Here is a 25,984-nt window from a genome sequence, read left to right as displayed (position 1 = left end):
TCAAATAGTTTTGTGGCATGGGTAATGAAAATCATAAATTTAATTCTTCACTCACGTCAGGTCATAGATCAGATATATGAAGTTTCAGATTTTTTGGATAAGATTTTCAATTCAAACAATTATGGCTTGAATACCACGTATCCAATGACATCATGGTTATCACCCTATAAACCTCATGAAGAGTTGATGACATATGCCAAGTTTCAACTTTTTTAGTTGAGCGGTTTTGGAGAAAATGATGTCTAATTTTTTTCCCTTTAATCTAATATGGCTGCCATACAATGTGGCCAGAAGGTAGCCTTTGCTGAAGGAAATGTGCAGAAATGGCACACCTGTTATATGGATAGGTTGAAGAATCAGAAAGCCACTTCGCTGGAGGAAACGGGGTGTGAAAAGATTGTAGATAAGTTTGGTTAAGCTTGTGCAGGGAGTATGTTGAGAATATTGGCCATGGTGACGGTGTAATGAGTGCTGGTGATGGTGTAGCAAGAGCAGCCAGTGGTGTTTGTGTGTGTGCAGGCATTGGTGCAGGTGCGTGGTGAGTGCAGACAGTGATGTGGGTGTGTGGAAAGTCCAGACAGTGATGTGGGTGTGTGGAAAGTCCAGGCATTGATGAGGGTGTGTGGTGAGTGCAGGCAGTGATGCGGGTGTAACATTTGCTGTCTGCAGGCAGTGGTGGAGACATCATAAGTGCAGGAAGTGGCGTCGGTGGAGTGATTGCAGGGAGTGGTGAGATGAGAGTGAGTCAAGGCAGTGGCGAGCATGGAGTGAGTGCCATCTTTTTCTCTCTATCTCTCCTATACCACACTCATCCTTTTCTTTTGTCACATTACTTTCTTCAGTCACCATACCCACCTCTCTCCTTACTGCATGCATAATGGCATTACGTCCACTGTGATCAACATAGCTTGTGGTTATTTAATCAGTCACTGCCTCTGTAATGCCAACATGGAACGGAGGTTCTAAGCAAAAATAATCCAAAAGATGATGATATGCATTTCTCTCACCTTTGTTTCTGTGTTGCTGCCTTTTCCTGCACATGATCTTTATGGTTATTGGTCTCTGTTCTTCTGGTGTCTCTCTCATTGTAACCTCCACTATTTGCTGAGCGTTGCAGCATTTCAAAGTCTGCATCAATTACTTCAGTTGTCTCACGCCTGTAAAAAGCTGGGGAAGGTGCAGCTAGTGTGATTTTCCTCTTGAAGACCTCATGACATTGAATTGGCATGCTCAGCCTAAAATAGGCAAGGCGAGTGCTGCCCTGCTCTGAGCCGAATGTACGATGAGACAACTTTAGGCATGGAGGACTGTCGATGGTGCCATCAATCCTCGTGACCTGGATGAATAAGCAATAAATGAGATACTTTTTCAGATTATATGCTTCTTGAAGTTTTTACTTGTCATATTATGTTATCACATATATTTGTTAATGTAATCCAATACATTGGATAAAGAGATGGAATGCTTCACAGAATATTGCCATAGCAACAATTGATATATTGTTTTTGTTTTTACTTTGATTTTCAACGTAGTTCACATTTAAATACTCTTTCCTTAAATATCTCTAGCAAAGAACCCATCCTTATGGATGCATTCATTCTCCCACAAGCAGTACAAATTTAAAAAAATTATGACAAAGTCCCATAACAACATTTTCCCCCCAAGCCCTCCCCCTCCCACATTTCTCCCGATGTCCCTGCTCTCAAATGTTGTGTTTGTGTCCTTCCCCCTCTCCCCATCTTGTCTACCGCTCCCCTTATTTTTCGTGTTTTGTGTGTCGGTTTGACCTTTTGTGTGATTAATGTTAGCTCTTTCACGAGCCTCGATCTTGTATACAAAAAAAACACAAACTAGAACGGCACTCGGTAGAGAGAAAACCTCCGCCTGGTGGGTCATATCACTCAATGGTGAAGAATCACTTTAAAAATTATACAAGCTGGATCCGGATATGGATCTTCACCAAAATCGAATCGAATCGTCCTTGTCAGACACTCAACCGGTCCACCAAGTTTCGTCCAAATCCGTCCACAACTTTTTGAGATATCCTGCTATGTATAGTTTTTGACCCTCTCTCTCAGTGGTGAAGAATCATTAACAAAAATCACACCTGTGTCCAAAGGAAGTGGTTCAGTTTGGCATTTATAATATGAAATAGGCAAAGCCCAGAAACAAACAAAACCCATTATAATTACCCTTTAGAATTACCCTTTAGACCAAATGCATATGTAAGGAAAAAAAACCTCAATCAATATGCCGTATAAAATTTGAAAATTGTAATTTCTATAACTCTAAACTGTGACATAAAAAGCTCAATGAAAATTTACGTAAATAAATAATTAACCAAACCTAAATTGACATCTAGCAGCAGGTCGTGGATCATCAAATGCATGCAAATATACCAAATCAATCCCCATAATCAAGCTGTTTGAGAGATCAATAGAGCTCTGGAATACCACATTGATATTACAGCACTCAGAAGAAAATATTGAAATACCAGATGTGAAGATACGGCGTGGAATATTCCAGGGAGACAGACTTTCCCCTCTTCTGTTTTGTCTGGCTCTGGACCCACTAAGTAACCTCATCAATGAACATGGACACGGATACACCCTAACAACCAATAGACGAACATCCAAAGAAATAGGAAAGGTGACACATCTACTGCACATGGATGATGTAAAGCTCTTCTCGCCAAATGACGAAAAATTGACAGAACAACTATAACGAGTAAAACAGTTTTCCGAGGACATTCAAATGGAATTTGGACGAGACAAGTGCGCCAAGTGCACATTTATACTCGGTAAACCACCAAAAACAGACAACATTAAAATTGACCTTGAAACAACAACTCAGCAGTTGGAAAACGAAGCATCATACAAATACCTCGGAGTAGAAGGGGGCCACCAAATATGTCACAAACAAATGTGCAAAACAATTGCCAAAGAACATCTACGTAGAACGAAGCTGATCCTGAAAACATATCTCTCCCCACGAAACAAAATCAAAGCCATAAACGAGCTCGCAGTACAAGTGTTACAATATAGCTGCGGAATAATAAACTGGCCCCAATCAGAAATCTGATCAGAAAAACTGGCCACAAGTTTTTTGTTTTTGTTTTTTTTTAAGACACCATTTTAGACATTTTAGACATTTTTTAGACAGACATCAACACAAGAAAACTCCTTACCATCAAGAAAATGTTTTACAAAAACCAGTGCATCCCGAGAATATACCTGCCCAAACGAGAGCGAGGGAGCAGCATGATGGAACTCAACCAGGTGCACAGAGCGATGAATGTCAGTCTAGCTGAGTATGTGAAATGCTGAACAGACTATTGCATGCAATTTGTGAACAAACATGAACACAACAAACCTGAAAAAATATCCCTAACTCACCTTGCAAATAATTTCCAAAAACATGTGTGAAGAGATGCCGCACAGGAAAATGAAACAGCAACAAATACAGCCCCAACAATGCAAAGAATACAAAAGAAGTAAAATAAATATCAAGAAATATACACCAACAACTGGAAAAATGAAAAAAACAGCAGGAAATGCTAAAAAGAATTGGACAGAGTGAGGACAGACAAATAAGGCTCATTGGAATGACTAAGAAGAGGTCAGCTCAACTGGTATGGAAAATGCATCATTGTAAATGCTGTTACATATTTATATGAATGTATGTGAATTACCATTCAGGTCTTTGCTTATCCATGTGTAGTATATTAAGTTGTTGTGTAGTTGTTGTGGTTGGAGGGTCAGGAGCCCTTCTGAGGGAGTGGCCGGAAACGGAAGTGACCGGAAAGGGAAGAGAAAAAGACACGAGGAAAAAAGGACGAGTATTATTCTTCCTCGCCCCGCTCCGACAAAAGGTGGGATCGACCTTGCGCTGCGTGGAACAGCGGCGTTCCGAAGCCTGGCTGGCGAGAGGAATTACCGGAACGTGTACCTGCCCGGTGGAGACGTCAAGTTGACGTGGGGCCGTGCATCGAACCCGCGTCTGGCCTCGTTCGTGGCACCGTCCAAACAGACGCGTGCGGGTCGCACGTTGGGGCCTAACGCGCCTTGCAAGCGGCGTGGGGTTTGGCTTGCTCTACCGTATCCGCTTCGCGTGGCCACGAGGGGCTGCAGCCTCGGTGCCTGGTACGATACCTGCCCGGTGGAAAAACGTCCACCCGGGGTTCGTTCAACCGCCCGAGAGCGGCGACGGCGACCATCATCTTGGTCAGGAGGGGCCCAGAGACATTGTGCGGGACCGAGACCAAAAGGGTGTCGTGAGTACTCACCGGGACACACATGTATAAGATGGCCATCTTACTCATAGGGAATTGATTGTGGCTGGGGAATTGTTGATGGTAGTGTATTGTTGATTGCTCGGGGAAAATCTCCGTGGTTGTGTCATTGAAATATTGTTGATGGTTGTGTATTGTTGATTGCTCGGGGAAAATCTCCGTGGTTGGGTCATTGAAATTGTATGGTATCATTACCATTGGAAATATATCCTTGAACATCAGTTGTCTCCTGGGTGAAATTCATATGGATTGCGTGGCGAAAGCGCATATATAATACAGCTTGCTGGCGGAGTTCCTCTCACGGTCCGGGGGTCACCGAGACCAGGTATTCACCGAGGGGACCACGTAACAGAATTGGGGGCTCGTCCAAATTACGATTTGCGGTTTCGCAATTGGGTCTACGTCCGGGATTTAAAATTGTATAAAATAATAAAATAATAATTTTTTTATTAATTAAAATTTATTAATTAATTATTAATTGGTAAATTTTTTTTTTGAGAAATTGGGGTAAAGTCTTGGGTGGAGGTTAACAGGTGTTAACGATAGGCACCATGGCGTTTGTGGCACAGAACTTTGGGGTAACCCCGAGTGAGGCACAGTTCCGAGCGTTGCTAAAGTCGGACCTCTTGAAATTGGCCAAACATTTTAACTTGGAGGTCCGAACTAATTTGAGGAAGGCAGAGTTGCAGGCCACGGTGATACAATCTATGGTGGGATTAGGAACATGGGACGAGTTAGCCTGGGAGTGGCTACCCGAAGAACCGGAAGATGTTGAGCTCCGGAAACTGGAGTTGCAATTACGGAGCCAGGAACGGATTAAAGAAGAAGAAAGGAAAGCAGAAAAGGAAAGAGCAGAAGAAGAAAGGAAAGCAGAAAAGGAAAGAGCAGAAGAAGAAAGGAAAGCAGAAAAGGAAAGAGCAGAAGAAGAAAGGAAAGCAGAAAAGGAAAGAGCAGAAGAAGAAAGGAAAGCAGAAAAGGAAAGAGCAGAGGAAAGGAGAGTGGAACGAGAACTCCAGGAAAGGTTAAAAGAAGAAGAAAGGAAAGCAGAAAAGGAAAGAGCAGAAGAAGAAAGGAAAGCAGAAGCGAGGAGAGAAGAGAAACAAGCAGAGGAAAGGAGAGTGGAACGAGAACTCCAGGAAAGGTTAGCAGAAGAAGAAAGGAAAGCAGAAGCGAGGAGAGAAGAGAAACAAGCAGAGGAAAGGAGAGTGGAACGAGAACTCCAGGAAAGGTTAGAAGGGAGAAAAGCAGAGGAGAGGAGAGCTGCAAGGGACCTCGAAGCAGAGGAGAGAAAAGCGGAAAGGGAATTAAAGGAACGTGACATGGAGCTTCAGCAAGAAATCAAATTCAAGGAGCTGGAGTTAATGAGAGAACGGGGAGAGGCACCACCCTTGCTGACGGGGTCGACACCTAACCAGAAAACCTGGGATGTGGGCAGACATGTGAGGCTGGTTCCACCGTTCAGTGAAAAAGAAGTCGCGAAATTTTTTCTACACTTTGAGAAAGTGGCTCGACAATTATGGCCGGAGGAGGCCTGGACCATACTCGTGCAAAGTGTGCTGGTGGGGAAAGCTCAGGAAATTTATTCGGCGCTACCAATGGACCAATGTGCAGATTATGAGGTACTGAAGAAGCACATCCTCAAGGCCTATGAGTTGGTTCCGGAAGCTTACAGGCAAAAATTCAGGAATGCCAGGAAGAGGGAGAGTGAGACCCATGTGGAGTTTGCCAGAGTGAAAGAAAACATGTTTGATCGGTGGTGTGAGTCAAAAGGAGTCGGGAAAGACTTCGAGACATTGCGGGACTTGATCCTGGTGGAGGAATTCCAGCAGTGTGTCCACGAGGACATCAAGGTGTACCTGCAGGAAAAGAAGGTACCAAAGTTGTGGGACGCAGCCACCATGGCAGATGATTATGCCTTAACCCACCGAATAGGGGTCCACGAACCTAACTCCTCGCCTAGATCTCCGCAGGGGAGGTGGGGAACAGCAGGTGCGGAGAACGACCATACATGGCGGCGGCCTCGAGATGATTATGGGGACCACTATGATACCCCGCCGGTTCGAAATCAGAGGGATGCGGGCCCAAGACAAACTTATAGTTCGGGGGGCCCGAGGCAGACCCCGAGTTTTTCCTCCGGGCCTACTTGCGCGTTTTGCAAGAAACCTGGACACTTGATGTCCAGTTGTTACCTCATGAAAAGGGACAACCCAGAGCGGAGTCCGACTATTACAACTCCGAATGCGATGGCTAGCGTAAGAAATCGCCATCAAAAGGGTTACCAACCATTTATTTCAGAGGGGTTTGTGTCACTGGATGGAGCCTCGAATAACCGGAGACCGGTTAGGATATTGAGGGACACAGGGGCCCATCAATCTTTAATGCTTGAAGGCATTTTGCCATGGTCCGAGGAGACGGCAACGGGGGATAGTGTTCGTTTACAGGGGATCGGGGGCGGTGTTAGTGCTCCCCTTCAGGTCATCCAGTTGGAGTCCGATTTGGTGTCAGGACCGGTCACCGTCGGTTTACAAGCCACGCTTCCTGTAGAGGGTGTATCTGTGGTTATCGGGAATGATTTGGCCGGGGGTCAAGTTTATGGTAACCTGAGGGTTGGTAAAGAGCCCAGCAGGGAAAATAACACCACACCAGCTCGGGATGGCGACAAAAGTGCCAAGTTATTTGTAGGGGGACTGAACTTCAAAACAGAGGAAGAAGTTCTGACCTCTGTCTTCAACAGATATGGGCCGCTGGTGGAAGTGCGGTTGGTAAGAGACTGGGAAACGCAACAGTCAAGAGGGTTTGGCTTTGTCACGTTTGCCAGCACAAAAGACGCCAGAGAGGCAGAGAAGAATTGGAATGGCAAGGATTTGGAGGGTCGGACCATAACAGTAGGGAAGGCATTTCGTAGGCGTCGAGAGGTCTACAGGAGAGGACAACTGGGCGGTAGTTTTGGTAGTGGCCGAGAAGGAGACCGCTATTCATGGGACTACAGGGACCAGTGGTCCCACCCTAATTATTAGGGAAGTTCTGAGAAGTTGAAGCACTGAAGGCGGCGGAGCCGCCGAGCCAAGATTCCTACACGAATTAACCGTGAACGCCGTTCCTAAAGGCGTCCATGTAGTGAACTTTCATGCACGGACTAACCGTGAACTCCACGTTCCTCAAGGCGCCCATGTAGAGAACTTTCCTGCACGGACTAACCGTGAACTCCGCGTTCCTAAAGGCATCCATGTAGTGAATACTCGGCTTGGCCTCCCGGAAAAAGTGCTATCGAGTTGCTTAACTTAGGATCTTTGATCAACCCCTTAACCTTCATTCCCAAGAAACTGACGGTCAAAGTCAGAGGGTCATGAGATGGAGTTTGATTTGGCAGGGACAATGTCGTTGTTGGTACTTAGTCCAGAGGGAGCAATCTGGAGGGGTTGTGGTGAAAATTTTGGTTGCTTTATTTTTAAGTGATAACTGTGCCCGGGGGGAACGGATAATGTGGGGGGGGTTGAGTTATCTGGTTTGTTTCTCCAAATTGGCCGGCAAAGAAAGTTTTCGCTGGGTTCAAACTTTCTTTCTTGAAGGGGGGGAGTGTTACATATTTATATGAATGTATGTGAATTACCATTCAGGTCTTTGCTTATCCGTGTGTAGTATATTAAGTTGTTGTGTAGTTGTTGTGGTTGGAGGGTCAGGAGCCCTTCTGAGGGAGTGGCCGGAAACGGAAGTGACCGGAAAGGGAAGAGAAAAAGACACGAGGAAAAAAGGACGAGTATTATTCTTCCTCGCCCCGCTCCGACAAAAGGTGGGATCGACCTTGCGCTGCGTGGAACAGCGGCGTTCCGAAGCCTGGCTGGCGAGAGGAATTACCGGAACGTGTACCTGCCCGGTGGAGACGTCAAGTTGACGTGGGGCCGTGCATCGAACCCGTGTCTGGCCTCGTTCGCGGCACCGTCCAAACAGACGCGTGCGGGTCGCACGTTGGGGCCTAACGCGCCTTGCAAGAGGCGTGGGGTTTGGCTTGCTCTACCGTATCCGCTTCGCGTGGCCACGAGGGGCTGCAGCCTCGGTGCCTGGTACGATACCTGCCCGGTGGAAAAACGTCCACCCGGGGTTCGTTCAACCGCCCGAGAGCGGCGACGGCGACCATCATCTTGGTCAGGAGGGGCCCAGAGACATTGTGCGGGACCGAGACCAAAAGGGTGTCGTGAGTACTCACCGGGACACACATGTATAAGATGGCCATCTTACTCATAGGGAATTGATTGTGGCTGGGGAATTGTTGATGGTAGTGTATTGTTGATTGCTCGGGGAAAATCTCCGTGGTTGTGTCATTGAAATATTGTTGATGGTTGTGTATTGTTGATTGCTCGGGGAAAATCTCCGTGGTTGGGTCATTGAAATTGTATGGTATCATTACCATTGGAAATATATCCTTGAACATCAGTTGTCTCCTGGGTGAAATTCATATGGATTGCGTGGCGAAAGCGCATATATAATACAGCTTGCTGGCGGAGTTCCTCTCACGGTCCGGGGGTCACCGAGACCAGGTATTCACCGAGGGGACCACGTAACAATGCCCAAGACCAAGACCACAACACAAATGGCTTTAAGAAGATGGCAGGACTGAGTCAATGTGAAACGTGTAGGTTCGGCAAGGTAGAAACAGAAAGCATGAGTCACCTATCAGGATGTTAAAAAAAACTCATGTCAGAACAGCTGTACACCCAAAGGCACAACAAGGTATGTGGAGTACTCCACAGGCACATCCACAGAAATTTCAATATCCCAGTTCCACAAAACTCGTGGAAACATGAACCAAAAGCAATAATTGAAAATAACGACATAATGTTCACGTACGACCTGATGATCCCATCCAGCGTGAACATAGAAAACAAAGCACTGCGACCAGACATAGAACTGAGATACAAAAAGGAAAATAAGGTATTGCTAATTGAGGTTTCTGTACCCTCATTATTTTGGTCTAAATAAAACAGAAATCAAGAAAATGACCAAATACCAGGACCTCAAAAATGAAGTGAAAAGATCCTGGAAGCCGAAGAGCACCGAAATGGCTCCAGTGATAATTGGAGCAACAGAAATGATAAAGAAGAACCTCACAAAGATCCTACCCACCATCCTTGGGAACATTACTACAAACAAGCTACAGTTGGAGGCTGTCCAGGGCTCGGTGACGATCCTGAAAAGAGCCCTTGGAACAAAACTCTGAGAACAACACAACTTCACAACTTAGACCATGAATCACAATCCTTCACTGAAATGGACGTGGATACTTTGAGACCTGGGGGGACTCCGTTCCACATTCTGAAACCCAAATCGTGGAGTGATCAATCAACGACACACGCACACGCAGATAAAGTTTGCATGTACTGGATCACAGAAGAATAAATAAACCCAAACACAAGTTTGACAATAACATTTTGACAATCCTCTTTAAAAATGGGAGATGATGCTTCTGCCAGACAAATCATATTATTATGGTTGTTAATATGGGCACATACTATAATGAAAGATTGTTTCCAACAAGAAAAGCAATTGTTTACGACAAATAAGTCAGCAACAAGTCAATAAGTTAACTGATAAGAAATAGAAAAACAGAAGATTCTCACCAACCTCAAATTGCCCTTTATTGGGAGTGATCGGAGTGAATTGAGCTAACCTCTTGCTGAACCACAGTGTCACATCCCTTTTCATGTAGACAGCAAAAGGTTCAAAACCCTCTTGCAGACCACAGATCGGGAAGAACTTAAGTTTGGTCACATCCTTACCCAGGTTGAGCCTGGCCACATGGCCAAGCCCGACACTGCAGATGGGCACAAATCCTGCAAAATGGAGGTGGATAAACAATGTATTAATGAAATACAGAAACAGAGAGATTAAACTCTTGGTTTACCTTCAAGACATTTTCTAATGACATTATTTACTGATGCTATAATTATCAGGATGAAGTCATACGTTGCTCCAGTGAATGTACACATGTACTTTTTATAATATTGTAAACATTGTACACATTTACTGCAATTTCATTTTAACAAATTAGAGGGGGTACTTTTCACTTTGGAACTTTTTTATGTTGGAAGATGAAAGATATCTTCACAGGCAAAGCAAGAACGGGACTCGGGAGAGCGCATACCTCTTCGAGGCTGAGCAGTTTAGGTTTTGTATCCCACCGATAGGCCGGATCTGGATCCAAACTTGACCCAAAATCTAATCAGCTTGTTCTTGCCACATTCCCAACTCATCTACCAAGTTTCGACATAAGTCTTCCACATTTTGAAATAGCGTGCTATACTGTATATCATGTTTGGCCCAATCCCTCAATGGTGAAGAATCACTAAAAAAAATTATAGTATCATCATCTTCACCGAAATCGAAACAATTCGTCCTTGTAACACACCCAACCTGTCCACCAAGTTTCATCCGAATCAATCCATAACTTTTTGATATATCGTGCTATATAATATATCGTTTTTTACTCTCAATAGTGAAGAATCGCTTTCAAATTCTAGTATTCGGAAGCAGATCCCACTCTTCACCAAAATCGAAATCAATTCGTCCTTGTCACTCCTTTAAAAACCATGTTTTAAAACATGTTTTATCCCTGGTGTTGGGCTAGCGGCTAGGGTGCCAGCTTAGGATTCCTAGGATCCTGGGTTCGAATCCCGGTCGATCGCTGAATTAACGCCAGGCGGGTTGACTCAGCCTGTCATTCCTTCCGAGGTCGGCTAATTGAGTACCAGTTCACTGGTAATTCCCTGTGTGTCGCAAGAGGCGACTAACAGGGTTGGCGGCAGGAAGGGCATCCGGCCGTAAAACATTGCTTCAAAAAGGGGACCAAAAAAAACAACAGCAACCACGGTCCCCGAAAAAAAAAGGCCAACTCCTTTAAAAACCAAAAGATTTCCTCTTTCCTGGAAACATGCCTTAGTACAGCCTATTTTAAAGAAGGTTGATCGTTCAAACCCTTCCAACTACAGTCCTATTGCTCTGACTACTATTATTTCCAGTCTTTGAATGTCTTCTCAATTCCCATTTCCTCAAGCACCTTGAATCTCACAGTCTTCTATCTGACCATCAATGTGGCCTTCGCAAGGCAAGATCTACCAGTGATATCCTTTCTTACATTATGAATGTCTGGGCCTCTTCTCTGAGAGACTTTGCGGAATCCTTTGTTGTAGGCCTTGATATCTCAAAAGCCTTTGACATCGTTTTGCATCGGGGTCTGATATCCAAGCTTCCCTCTTTTGGTTTCCCCCCCCCTTCACCCAGCTCTCTCCGACCGCTCTATCTCCGTAATTGTTGATGGTTCAACATCTCCCCCCTACCCTATCAACAGCAGTGTCCCTCAGGGTTGTGTTCTGTCTCCAACTCTCTTCCTTCTTTTTATCAATGACCTTCTTTCTTTTAAAAATAACTAAATGCCCTCATCTGCTGATGACTCCACATTAAATCACTCCATGTTTTTCCCATCTGCCCCATCTTCCCTCACTCGATATACGTCTCGTTTAATCACATTCAACTCTTTAAATTCGGATTTGGACAAGATTTCCCAGTGGGGCAAATGTAATCAGGTGAAGTTTAATGCTTCTGAAACTCAATTTTTCCCCATCTCTCTCTCTAAAATTCCTCTCAACTCTCCAATCTCCTTTGAAAGCTCCACAATTAAAACCTACTAGGTATTACCCTGACTTCAAATTTATCCTGGAATCCACACATTAATTGCACAAATAGCTACGTCTGCCTCGAAGAAACTGGGAGTCCTGTTCAGATGTCGAAGATTCTTCTCCTCTCAACAGTTCCTTCAACTATATAAAGAATTTATTCATCCTTGTATAGAGTACTGCTCTCACATCTGGGAAGGTTCTAGCTCCACATATCTAATGGACAGAATTGAATCCAAAGTAATCCGACTCATGAACTCTCCCAATCTGCCCTCAAAACACAACCTGCTCGAATTACGCTGCAAAGTTGGCTCTCTTCCTCTTTTCTACAGATATTACTTTGGTTTCTGCTCCCAAGAACTTGTTGCTTGGGTACCTCCGCCATTAGTGAAACCATGGAATACTTGACAATCCACTACATCTCATGATTATTGTGTGGCCATTGGCAACTCAAGGGTGGGCCGTTATGATGTTTGTTTCTAGCCCTCCACTGCCAACCTCTGGAACTCTTTACCTTCCCATGTTTTTCAAAACACTTATGATCTTCCCCTTGTCAAAAAGCACATTTTTTACTTCCTCAAAAACTCTTTTCTATTGAGACTATTCTCTCTTTCTTCACTTTTCTATCAATGCAGCTCTTTAATTTAAGGCCTAGCCTCGACGAGGATGATATAGTCCATGACTGGGGCCTTCAAGATAAAAGACATGCAAACTTTGCACCAAATTTCATCCAAATCCGTCCATACCTTTTTGAGATATCATGCTCACAGATAAACAGACAGACAAAGACAGACAAATAGACAGACAAACAGGCTGACAGGGGTAAAACCATAACCTCCATACACCTTTGGCGGCAGAGGTAGTAAATCTCATGTATAACAGAAACTGCACATCTATCTATAATTCCAGTAATCTCTGTATGTCTGTGTGTATGTCTGTGACTGCTGTTTCTCGACAACCACGGGTCCGATATACTTGAAACTTGCCAGGTATATTGCTGGGGACCCGAGGATGTGCCTTTTCAAGGTTTCATATTAATCAGAGAAGTAGTTACCGAGCTATGGCGATTTAGCCGTTCGCCGTTCGCTTTGGCTTTGCGAATGGACCAAACCATTCATGTAATAATAATAATAATAATAATAATTCATTTATTTTGTATAGCGCTTTTCCAGAAGCCCAAAGGCGCTTTGACAGAGTGGAAAACATAATGCATAAGTAATGTAAATTAATAATGTAAATAGTGTAATAATGTAAATTAATAATAAAAAATAATAATGTAAAACATAATGTAAATAGAGGGGGGGGTTCTGTGGTCGTTCGCTTTGGCTTTGCGAATGGACCAAACCATTTCATGTAAATAGAGGGGGGGTTCTGTGGTCGTTACTGCCACGCGGTTTGGAATGTTTTTCCGAACGGGCACCCACGTACGGGCACGTCCTAGTAATAAGAAATTGTACAATAATTAAGAAATATAGCAAACACTGAAATTGTATGCACCTTCTCCGATGGCAAAGTCATGGAAGGCAAATTCAGAGCCTGAATCATCAAGCAATATCTCGCCATTGATGGTGAACATCATGCAGCATTCAATGAGATCAATCAAACAGCCAACCACATCTCCTCGCAGCCAAGGCCTGCCAAACTGCTCTCCACCCTGATGGCAGCGTTGTGCCTGTAAATGTGTGACAGAAAATTGTTTAGAACCTCAACTGAGCGCAGCAATGCTAAACAGCTCTACAATATTGCAAAAAGATGTTGGTTATTTGCTTTAAATGTATGCTCATTCACCATGTTGTACAATCTATATTTGTATTTTACATTCCTTGTATTTATTTATTATTTTCCATTCTTGGTATAAATACTTGTATTTTCAAACAATGCAAAAAAATGTTATTTTTATTTTCAAACAATTCAAACAATGCAAGAATATTTTAGGGAATTTCATGTTTTAGAGAAATATTCTTTTTTTTCCTGTTTAAGAGCTCTTCTACGAGACTTCACCCTATATGCAAAAAAAATAAAAAATGTATGCCTCCACCGAAGAAGTTCCCAGAGGCATTATGTTTTTGGTTGTCCGTCTGACTGTCCGTCCATCCGTCTATCCGTCTGTCCGTGATAAGTTTTCGTTACAGCAATAACTTAAGTACGACTGAAGGGATCAAAGTCAAATTTCATACATGGTGGAGTTTCTTTGCATGTTTAATGATGCAAAGATGAACTGTTTAAATTAAGGGGTCAAGAGGTCAAAGGTCAGAGGTCCCATTAAGTAAAATTATGTCATCGAGCTAACTTGTGGGCCAGTGATGGGATTTTGACCAAACCTGGCATAAGTGGAGTGCCTTCTGAAAGTATTCACACCCCTTGACTTTTTCACATTTTGTTGTTACAACCTGAATTTAAAATGGATTAAATTGAGATTATTTTTGTCACTGGTCTACACATAATACCACATAAAGTCAAAGTGGAGATTTTTAAAGAGAGATTTTTACAAGATAATTAAAAATGAAAAACTGAAATGTCTTGAGTCAATAAGTATTCAACCCCTTTACTATCACACTCCAAATTGAGCTCAGGTGCATCAAATTTCCTTTGATCATCATTGAGACCTTTCTACAACTAGATTGGAGTATTGCTGTGGCCAATTCAATTGATTCGACATGATTTAGAAAGAAACACACCTTTCTGTATAACGTCCCACAGTTGGCATGTCAGAGCAGAAACTCTACCATGAAGTCCAAGGAACTGTCCGTAGAACTCTGAAATAGAATTGTGAGGAGGCATAGATCTTGGGAAGGGTATAAAACAATTTCTAGAGAGTCGAAAGTTCCCAAGAGCAAAGTGAGCTCCATCATTAGGAAATGGAAAGAATATGGAACTACCCAGACTCTTCCTAAAGCTGGCTGCGACCAAACTGAGCAACCGGGCAAGAAGGACCTTGATCAGGGAAGTGACCAAGAACCCAACGACCTCTCTGACAGAACTACAGAGTTCCTTGGCTGAGATGGGAGAACCTGCTGGAAGAACAACAGTTGCTACAGCACTTCACAAATCTAGGCTTTAGGGGTGAGTGGTCAGGCAGAAGCCACTCCTGAGAAAAAGGCACATGACACACAATAGAGTTTGCAAAAAAAGGCATGCGAAAGACTCTGGTACCATAAGGCAAAAGGTTATGTGGTCTGATGAGATGAAAATTTAACTCTTTGGTTTGAATGCAAAGCACTACGTCTGGAGATACTAAGCACAGCTCATCACCCATCCAACACCAATCCTACCGTGAAGCATGGTGGTGGTAGCATCATGCTATTGGGATGCTTTTCAGCGGAAGGGGCTGGGAGACTTGTAAGGATTGAGGGAACAATGAATGAAGTCAAATACAGGCAAATCCTTGAGGTGAACCTGCTTCAGAGTACAATAGACCTTAGAGTGTGGCGAGGATTTACGTTGCAACAAGACAATGATCCCAAGCATATAGCCAAAGCAACAAATGGCTTCAGAACAGGAATGTGAAAGTCCTTGAGTGGCCTCGCCAAAGCCCAGACTTGAATCCCATTGAGAATCTGTGGAAAGACTCGAAGATTGCTCTTCACCGAAGCTCCCCATCAACTTCAAAGAGCTTGAGCAAATCTTCAAGGAAGAATGGGAGAAACTCCTCAAATGTGCAAAGCTGATACAGACATCTATAATAATAAAAGGCAGTGTCCATCCGTCTGTCTGTCTGTCTCCTCCATAACTCCAAAACCATGACCCCTGGCAGCCCCAAACTTTGCATGCATACACCTGGACCTCCAACAGATTGCAATAATGAAAACTTGGTATTTGGGTGTGTTTTAACACCCTTTTTGAAGATGATTAACGAGGTGCTCATAAGAAAAACACGAAAATGGCTTACCAATATGGCAGCTTGCCATCTTGGTCAGCCCACTGCCACTCGCTGGGTTCTTAAACCGCCATTTTGTTTTGGTCTACTGAAATGTGCCTTGCCTTGGAAGCACGATCGATTATCATTACATAATTGAAGCATATCATAAAAATCTTGATTCGGATATGAAGATTGAATGCTGTAGTCTAAATAAATGTCCATACAGTCACGTGAAAAAGTAAGTACACCCCATGTAAAATTTTGACTTTTTCAACATACAGACTTGGCATTTAATATGGAATATTATTTTTTCCTTGACTTGGGTTTACATTCTGAACTCAGTATATCAATCTGGTGAGTTTATTTTACCCTTCGGTGATGTCTTTGTTGAAAGAACCATGTCACTGATTGTCTTTCGCAGCAAGAAGTCAATAACAGGATTATATCACAGGTGGCGTGACAAAATGTAAGGACAGATACATTTGACGATTGGCTTCACAATCCGGTATATAAGGGATGTTGCGTTCTGTATTAGTGGAAAACAACTGCTGCACGCCTACAAAAGTTATTGCCGCTTCCTCTGGAGATGGTCCGTCAACTAGACAATGCTGTTTGTCATGGAGTGGTGGCTTTACGAAATTACGGCATGAAAGAGCGTGCTGTTGCTCGGCAGTATGGCATCACTCAAGGTCAGGTGTCAAAGATCCTGAAACGGAATGCTCAGAGGGGTGTCCCTACTCCAATACCGAGGCCAGAACGTCCACGCAGAACCACAAGGAGAGATGATCGCCAGCTGCACCGGTTAGTCTGCAATGGCCGTACCAAGTCAGCTAATCGGCTTAGGGCTGAGTGGCAGCAACTGACAAATGTGCCTGTATCCAGAAGGCTAGTCAACCAACGACTGGTTCAAGCAGGCTATCGTGCCAGGTGTCGCCTGAGAAAGCCACGCCTGACCAGACAACACAGCCAGCGCCGATTGCAGTGGGCCAGAGAGCACCGTCAATGGCAGCCAGGACACTGGAATCACGTGACCTTCAGTGATGAGTCTAGATTTCTGGTCTATCGTCAAGATGGCCGCGTCCAAGTGTGCAGACAAGTGCATGAAGCCCACAACGAAGATTGTATAGTGCCAAGAGTCCAAGCCGGAGGTGGTGGGGTGACCGTTTGGGCTGCTTTTTATGCAGGGGGCAAAACTGACCTGGTTGTTCTGAATGGAAACCTGAACCAGTTCAAGTACAGGGTCATTCTGGAAGAAACATTGCTTCCATTTGCTCGTGCAGCCTTTCGAGGAAACTTTGTCTTCCAAGATGACAATGCATGGCCTCATCGTGCTCGCATGATCCAACACTTTCTTGCTGACCATGGTGTAGAGCATATGGAGTGGCCTGCCATGTCCTCGGATATTAATCCGATAGAGAAATTGTGGGCAGAATTAACACGTCAAATCGACAACTTGGACCAGCAGCCCACCTCTGTGCGTGAATTGCAGCAGACTATTGTCACTGCATGGCAAGCGATTCCTGTCCAAACCTTGGCAAATCTCGTGAACAGCATGCCTCGACGTGTACGTGCTCTCCTGAATGCTCGTGGGGGTTACACGAAGTACTGAACTGTAATTTTACTGTCCGTAATCCCAGTCATAATTTAGCTTTTGTTTTTGTTGAAAAAAAAATTGGCTAATGTGCAAAATAAAGAGATACTTCTGGAAAACGTACAGAAGTTTAACACAGTACTGTCCGTGAATTGAGTTCGATATCAGTTTACATCACTTTCAAGGATCAATTTATTTGCTTCGAAATGTCAAATGTGGTTTTTGTTTCTTTTAAAGGTCACATTAACAAAATCTAGAATAATTTCAACATAATTCCAATGAACTTTTGGTTCTAAGTCATCTTGAAAAGTAAGTTAACCACCACAAAAAAAATATTCCATATTAAATGCCAAGTCTGTATTTCAACATACAGCTATTTGATCTTCATTTCAACAATATTGAAAGATAAAGGTGATATAATACAACAAATATAATGAAACATTTACATTTTGTAGTTCATTGTATAATTTAAATAAACAAAAATGCAAATTTCGCATGTGGAAAAGCTAAGTACACCCCCACATTTATCACTACTTCAAACACCTAAAATTAGAATCAGGTGCACCAGCTCATGTGCAAATGATTAGAACATCGTTAGAGAGGATCTTGGAGGACCCTGTCTTATTTAAACCTCAGAAATTTTGTTTGGTTTGCTCTTTGTTGTTGAAGTGTGCGGCATCACCATGCCTAGATCAAAAGAGCTCTCTGAGTCCTTCAGAAAGAAGGTTATAGATGCCTACGAGTCTGGGAAGGGATTGAAAAAGATCTCCAAACAATTTGAAATCATTCATTAAACTATCTGGAAGATCATCCACAAGTGGAGAAGATTCCAAACAACTGCCAACTTGTTCAGGCCAGGCCGCCCCAGCAGGTTCAGCCCGAGAGCAGACCGCAAGATGCTGAAAGAAGTCTCTAAGAACCCCAGAATGTCATCACGGGACCTACAGGTAGCTCTTGCCACTGTTGATGTCAAAGTGCACGAGTCTACCATTAGAAAGAGGCTGCACAAATTTGATCTACATGGGAGGTGTGCCAGGAGGAAACCTTTGCTGTCCAGAAAGAACTTCAGGGCAAGAATAAATTTGCCAATAAACACCTTGGCAAAGACCAGCACTTCTGGAACAATGTGCTCTGGACAGATGAGTCAAAGGTAGAGCTATTTGGCCACAGTACCAGAAGACATGTTTGGCGAAAACCAAAGACAGCATTTGACCACAAGAACCTGATGCCAACTGTGAAGCATGGTGGTGGAAATATTATGGTTTGGGGCAGCTTTGCTGCATCAGGACCTGGGCAGCTCACCATCATAGAATCCACTATGAATTCTTCATTGTACCAGAGGGTGCTTGAGGATAATGCGAGGCCATCTGTCGGAGAGTTGAAGCTCAACCGAAGGTGGACCTTGCAACATGACAATGACCCTAAACATACCAGTAAATCCACCAAGGAATGGCTGAAAAGAAAGAATTGGAGGGTTCTGGAATGGCCAAGTCAAAGCCCAGATCTAAATCCCATCGAGATGTTGTGGAGGGATTTGAAACGAGCTGTGCATGCAAGAAACCCCTCAAACATCGCACAGCTGAAAGAATTCTGCATGGAGGAGTGGGAAAAAATTTCTCCCAGTCGATGTCAGAGACAGGTAGACAGTTATAAGAAACGCCTACTTGAGGTTGTTTCTGCCAAAGGGGTCAATACCACCTATTAGAGCCAAGGGTGTACTTACTTTTTCCACATGCGAAATTTGCATTTATGCTTATTTAAATTATACAATGGACTACAAAATGTAAATGTTTCATGATATTTGTTGTATTATATCACCTTTATCTATCAATATTGTTGAAATGAAGATCAAATAGCTGCATGTTGAAATATGTTGAAAAAGTCAAAACTTTACATGGGGTGTACTTACTTTTTCACGTGACTGTATCTGGAGTGAAATCTGACAAAATTTACCATTTCTAGCGATTTTTATAACTCAGTGTATTGTTGCGGTTTTGCCAAAAAGGCAAACCCCCTATAGTTAATTGCATGACAACATGTAGCCTGCAGTAGTTAGTTATTTCTTATTGAATGTAAAGATTAGCCCCCTTTCCATTGTGTAATAATTGCGGACCAAATATGCGTCGATTTAGGCAGGATTTCAAACCTCCGTGTGGTTGTGGGAAGACATTTTAATGTGCAGGAAGGTGTGGCCAAAAGCAAAGGCCATGTGACCAACAAACGGCAAAGGACACATCACCAGCAAGCAACCAATGGGTTGTGAAACCTCCCCGAATGACAGAGGGAAGGAGGACTGAAACCTTCTTAGGGGGGAGGAAAGATTGAATGCCCGCACATGACGAACCTCAGCCAATGGGAGGCTGTGGAACATTCTGGAAGCTTTTTGGGTCTGACAAAAACCCCGACCATCACATTTTACCCCTCTTGCTTTTTGCTTCGCCGACGACCCTCATCAGCTCTGACTTCGCCGATCTCTCACTCTGATCCGGCTGACCTGCAAGCGTTGGCCCCTCCCGTGACTCATCTTGAAGCTGGTCATCCAACCTGCGCTGAATATAGCCCTGCCTGCGTTGAAGCTCGTCCAACCTGTGCTGAAGTTCGTTGGTCGTGCTGACTTCCAGGCGGTGGTTCGTCCTTCGGACCTTACCTCATCCAGGCTGCACGTCCAGATCGAGGATCGAGCTGCGCACACCAAGCGGCCACCCTCGAGTCAATCCCAGGATGTACATCGGTGCGAGAATAACCGGTGTGTCGTTGTGTGTGTGTGTGTGTGTGTGTGTGTGTGTGTGTGTGTGTGTGTGTGTGTGTGTGTGTGTGTGAAGGCGCCTGTGGGGTTTATTATAGGCAAGGAATTAATAAGGCTGCATTTTCGTCTCTTTCTATTGCCTTGTAAATAAAAGGCTGTACATTTTGTTGTTACTTTCAAACCTGTTCAGGTACGTCTTTTCTCCATTGGCCTAGCATCGTCCGAGACCGAATTTGGCTTGAATCAGGTCCGTAAATCACGTCAGGTAACGCCGCTTTCCACACCTTGCAAATCCGCTCGGCACGCAATAAAGTGTGGGAAGCGAGGGTTCGATCCCCGGTTTCTTCGGTCGCGTGTCTTGAAGGTATTTCGGATTATTTGACCAGCAAACTCTTTGGCGCGTGGCTGGGAGGTTGGCGATCGGAATTGCTTAGCAATCCGTCGATCACGAGCTTAGTCGCGGTCGGCGGCCTCAGTGGACCTGGAGTTTGAGGGGAAGCGGGGTAATAAACTCCCTTTAGTATGTCGATGAACCCGGGATCAGCAACAGTATGTATGCATTTATTTAAGCGGGGCTGTCATTCTCCTTCTGGGGTTATTTTTTTTTATTTAACTTAATATTTTAAACTTAATTCATACTTTCTTGGGATAGGGTGTCACTCCACTGTACCTGCGATCTGTTTTTAAAATTCCTCGGCCATTTCTTACAGAAGCAATCAGCTTGCTATCGCTTGCCAAGTCAGCTGTTTCTTATCACCCATTTCATTTGAGTGCTTGCTGGAGTGCTTAAGCGGCGACAACGCTGGCCCCCGAAGCAGAATTCGACGCTGCGCGAACCGAAGGTGCGGATGGAGGAACCGTTTGCGGCGACCAAAGCGGGGCCGCAAAGCGCGGCCTGTTTGTCCTCCACCGAGGCGGGTATCACGCTCAACTGAGCGCCGGTGTCGCACAAAAAACGCTGCCCGGACTCCGTGTCCGTGATAAACAGAAGGCTGCCTGAATGGCCGACGCTCATGGCAGTCAGCGAGCGCCGGCCTGGTCGTTTCCCGACTCGCCGAAAGTGCACGGTGGGCGGCATGTTCTGGCCTTCTGCCCGAACCTGGCATGGTAATAGCACATGATCCGCTCTGGTGGAGGCTCCGGCGGTCGCGTCGGGTTCGGTCGACGGGGCGTCGCGGCGGCCGCAGCCGTCAGTGGCGTGGACTCGGCCGGTGGAGGCGCCGGTCGTGGCGCGGGCGTTGCCTCGGTCGGCCCAGGGTCCCAGGCGGCCGCTCCGACGTGTCGCCTGGCCGAGCAAAATTTATCGGCCTCCTTGGCCAGGGCGCGAGGGTCCGTGATGGGCGAATTATCCAAAGCTAACCGTACCTGCCCTGGTAGCCGCTGGAGAAACAGCTCGCGGAAGAGGAAGTCCGGGCTGTGGTCACCGAGAAGAGCAAGCATGTGGTCCATGCACTCGGACGGACGGGCCTCGCCCAGCTCCGGGAGGTGTAGTAGTTGTCGTGCGCGTTTGGTCTCCGTGAGTCCAAACGCACCGAGGAGTAGGCCTTTGAGCACGCCGTATTTGTCGGCGTCCGGCGGGTGCTGTAGGAAGCTCAGAACCCAGGAAGCGGAGGAGGCGTTGAGCGCGGAGACCACGTGGTGGTAGCGCGTCGTGTCCTCCGTAATGTTCCGCAGGGCGAAGAGAGAAGCCGCTTGAGCAAACCAAACGGCCGCGTGAGATTCCCAAAAGCTCGGGAGCTTCAAAGCTACAGCTGACTCCATCGCCGTGTTCGTAGAAAGGGGTCACCAATTGTGGGAGCTGTGCTCGCACGATAAAATCGGACAAAATGGACGACGCCGGAAATTCAGTTTCTCTGAGCTATTTATTCCAAGCTCACTCAAACGAACTCCAAAGCACTGAATCAGCCCATCGAACGGGCGGCAATATATATCAGAAACTCAACACACAAAAGCCACGCCTCTCAGGCGGGGCGTGGTATGCAAATAGATAAGCCACGCCTCTCAACGGGGTGTGGTATGCAAGGCAAGCGTTCGCCCGGTAAAGGCAAGTCTCAACACGCCCGGGCGAGTCCGGACACGTGACCGCTCGCCGGTTGCGTCATCGGCCGGTGCAGGGTAATTGTGTCATGCTACCGGTAACCGCTACAACAACAAATTTAAATTTAATCTATTTTAACTTCAGGCTGTAACAACAAAATGTGAAAAAGTGAAGGGGTGTAAATACTTTCTGAAGGCATTGTATATTATTATGATGCAAAGATGAACCGATTAGACTTTGGTGCCAAAGGTCAGAGGTCATGTCAGATAAAAATGTGATACTTGAGAACAGCTGAATGGATTTAAGTCAAACTTGGTACAAGTAATATAATGATGTAATAATGTGGGGGGAGGCATATCGGTCAACATTGTGACGTCAAAGAGTGCCATTCTAGGTCACGTATAAAATGAGTGTCTGTTGGAGATTTCAAGTGGAACAATTATGAACCTGCTGTAAAAACCATCGCAAGTCTCCAATTTTGCCCTTTTGGCTATTCCTGTATGTAAAGAGCTGCTTTGACGGGTTCTTCATTGTATCGCAGTCTCAAACTAATTTGGCTCGAGTTATTACCATGAGGAGAGTGTCAAGTTTTTCATCATAATCGCAAAGAATAGTTTATGAACTATTTGGGAACCTTCAGGTTCTACATCAATAATACCAAACAGTAACACCACCTCGGCCAAGTTGAAATACTATCTGATTATGCATTTGCCAATACGATAAAGAATTACACTTGCAGTGACATCACGAACAATGTTTGTGTGTCTTTTTGCCAACCATAAAAATAAAGCTCTGAGATGCAAATCGCCATATAAATAATTAAATTAATAGGGCCATAAACTCACCTTGTGACCATCAAAAATGTAGGCCTGGTCATCAGAACCAAGTGGTATGTCAGGCCTCACACCAAGTTGTGCCCAGCCAACCTTCATTTCTCCAGCCGTGAGCACCTCAAATTCAAAGTACCATTTGCCAGATGTCACCGCATAAGACTTTTCAGTACGGAAAAGTCGTACCTGCTTGTTTTCGACTGTAGTCCCAGTTTTCACGGCTGCTTAGAGATGGGAAATAAGCAATTTCGCCATAACATATTATGGTATTATCCATTCCAACTTAATTGTAATACATATCACCGACAATATTTTTTAAATAATTCCTCTACAAAAGAGTGGTGTCTGGAACACAAAGGTCAAGCTGACAGTGGCCGACAGCATGGCAACAATTGGGGGAAATCAGCAAAGGAGTGATTGGAGGCTCTCCGGCCTTGCTCCTCCAGCTCTCTCTGGGCTCTGTCCCGCAAATATTCCTACAGGTCGCAGAAGATCTGCCTGCAACCCTCTTGTGGTTAAACTGCCAAAATCAAGACTCTCTGCTCACCTTCACTCCTTCATTCCTCTTTTCTCCCGCCTCTGGAACAAACTCCCTCACTCTCTTCAATACCACTCCTCCCTCCAGGTCTTTAAAACAGCTGTTCACCACCATCTCTAATCTTCCCCCATCCAAAACCTTGATCTTTTCTACCCCCGCTAATTTCACCCCAATTCCACTTTTTTGAAATACCAACTTCTGTCCTGGAAGTCCTTGGTGTACTGTGTTTATACTTCTCCCACCCACCTCCCCCCCCCCCCCCCTTCCCACGCCGCCTTCCCCCAAGCCCTCGCCCTCCCACACATTCCCGATGTCCCTGCTCTCAAATGTTGTGTTTATGTGCTTCCCCTTCTCTCCCCATATTGTCTACCGCTCCCCTTTTTATAAACTTTATTTGTTCGTCTCTTTGATTTCTTTTTGTGATAAATGTTAGCTCTTTCACGAGCCTCGATTCTGTATACAAAAAAAAAAAAAAAAAATTGAACAGGAGAAGAGAGAGGAGAGGAGATGGAACAATAAACCAACATGAAGTAATAGGATTGGATTAGATAAAGATAATGTGGCAGGATGTGGATGCCACAAGGTAAAATACCAGATTGCGGCCCTGGAGGGAAGAGCGGGAAATTATAGCTTATGGAAGGTGGTTCCATGGATGGGAGAAGTAAAGAACAAATGAGTTGAGGTGCCCAGTCAGCCTGGATTTTGGAAGTTTAACCAGGAGGGGAGTTACTGGAAGAACATGTGAATCCGGGAGTTTGGGAGGGCCTGAGGACTAAGAGAACAGGGGGAACAATATCAGAGAAGACGCAGTGAAAAACAGAAACCAATGACCTGAGTGCCATGTTAAATAAATACATATTGTGCCTCATCTTGGGAAATTCTCATAATGTTGAGAGCTCTAGATTCCGCACATTCCAAGAGAGAGCGGGAGAGAGAATGAGAGAGAGAACGAGAGAGAGAACGAGAGAGAGAACGAGAGAACGAGAGAACGAGAGAACGAGAGAACGAGAGAACGAGAGAACGAGAGAACGAGAGAACGAGAGAACGAGAGAGAGAGAGAGAGAGAGAGAGAGATGTGATGGTAGAGCAGCCGCCCATTGAGCTATCGGCAAAGACTTGGACAATGTGAGTAGCTTTGTTTTTTCCAGGGAAAGAATTGGCTTCACAGAGGAAGCTAAATCTGCAGCCGGCTTTGGTGGCTAGCCTTGCTATGTTGTTGGTGCAAGAGAGATCAAGGGTGATGGTAAGGCTGAGAAGTTCAAGAGACTGAACCTCTTCCAGTGGATGACCATATAAGTAGACAGGTGGGTTAATTTGATGAGCCTTCGAGAGCGAGAGAGTAAGAAAGTTGAGAATTTCCGGGATTGAAGGACATGTTCCATATATCAGACCAGCACCTACTCAATTCCAGATCATCAGGAAGTGACACAGCTGCAGTCTGCCTAGTATAGCAGTGATATGAGGTACTGCATGGCGAGATTCTCACGAGAAGGCCTACACAACCATCAAGCAACTACTCATCAGACAGCCCTTTTTGAGGGTACCAGACATTTGTGCTCAAGACTGATGCTTCTGACATTGATAGTGGAGCTCTTCTGATAGTGTAGCAGCATAGCAAACCTGTTGTGCATTTTGTGATACAAGCACCAAATTTGGCACAAATGTACATTAATATGTTGCGAACATTTTCAGATATTGGGCCACTTGAAATTCCGTAATTTTGTTTTTCAAATTTTTTCAAATTTCGTAATTTCAAATTTTTCGGGTGACACCGTCACAATTTCGGTCTTCGAGGCCGGCCGATATAGTGGGGCGGCTTAGCCCAAATATTCAAAAGAATTGTGCATTTTGTGATACAAGCACCAAATTTGGCACAAATGTACATTAATATGTTGCGAACATTGTGTGGTCAGCAATGAAGACGAGAGTCTGAATTACATGTATGCAAAAGACCTTGTGAACCAGTGAAGCAAATACACGGGTAAGCATGAATTAAATCTAGGGCATGATATAATTTCCATGATGTTTACCTCTACACTCAATGGTGGAAGGAGGTAATGTTTTGATCCCAGCTTGTCTGTATGTCTGTTTGTCTGTTCGTCCACAAAATTCCAGACAAAGCTTGTAGTAGTGGTAGTTGTAGTGGTAGTGGTGATAACAGAAATTGTTATATAGAACTGAACTTATATTATTATTATATGCAGAAAATAACTTCATTTCTATATGCCCTGCAGTGGACAGGTTAATTGGTTTATGCACTGAAGGGGTCACCCTGGTGTGCACTGCTGTGTTCTGCCTCACTGAGTTGTTCAGGTATGATGTACTCAGCACAAGCTTCCGGTCGGCCCGGAGGTGGGGGTGCGGGGCCTGTCACGGAACGTCAAAACAAACGGCCTGCCGGGGCCGCCCAAAAGTCGGGCGTGA

General features: G+C 44.7%; 1 protein-coding gene across 1 annotated transcript in view; it reads right to left on the bottom strand.

The window, feature by feature from the left end:
• The window catches only part of LOC137435793 (ryanodine receptor 2-like), a 633,328-nt gene that overhangs the window by 468,613 nt on the left and 138,731 nt on the right, over nucleotides 1-25,984 (bottom strand). The window contains exons 28-31 of the mRNA XM_078785085.1: nucleotides 23,038-23,243; nucleotides 13,456-13,630; nucleotides 9,911-10,119; nucleotides 1,008-1,336 (exon numbers count right to left, since the gene is read on the bottom strand). Of these exons, the coding sequence (XP_078641211.1) occupies nucleotides 1,008-1,336; nucleotides 9,911-10,119; nucleotides 13,456-13,630; nucleotides 23,038-23,243 (919 nt within the window). The remainder of the gene's footprint in view (nucleotides 1-1,007; nucleotides 1,337-9,910; nucleotides 10,120-13,455; nucleotides 13,631-23,037; nucleotides 23,244-25,984) is intronic.

Source organism: Myxine glutinosa, chromosome 9 (assembly GCF_964187855.1).
Source record: "Myxine glutinosa chromosome 9, kmMyxGlut1.1, whole genome shotgun sequence".
Lineage (NCBI taxonomy): Eukaryota > Metazoa > Chordata > Myxini > Myxiniformes > Myxinidae > Myxine > Myxine glutinosa.
Note: the sequence above shows the minus strand (reverse complement) of the source record. Positions and strands in the feature narration are given on the sequence as shown.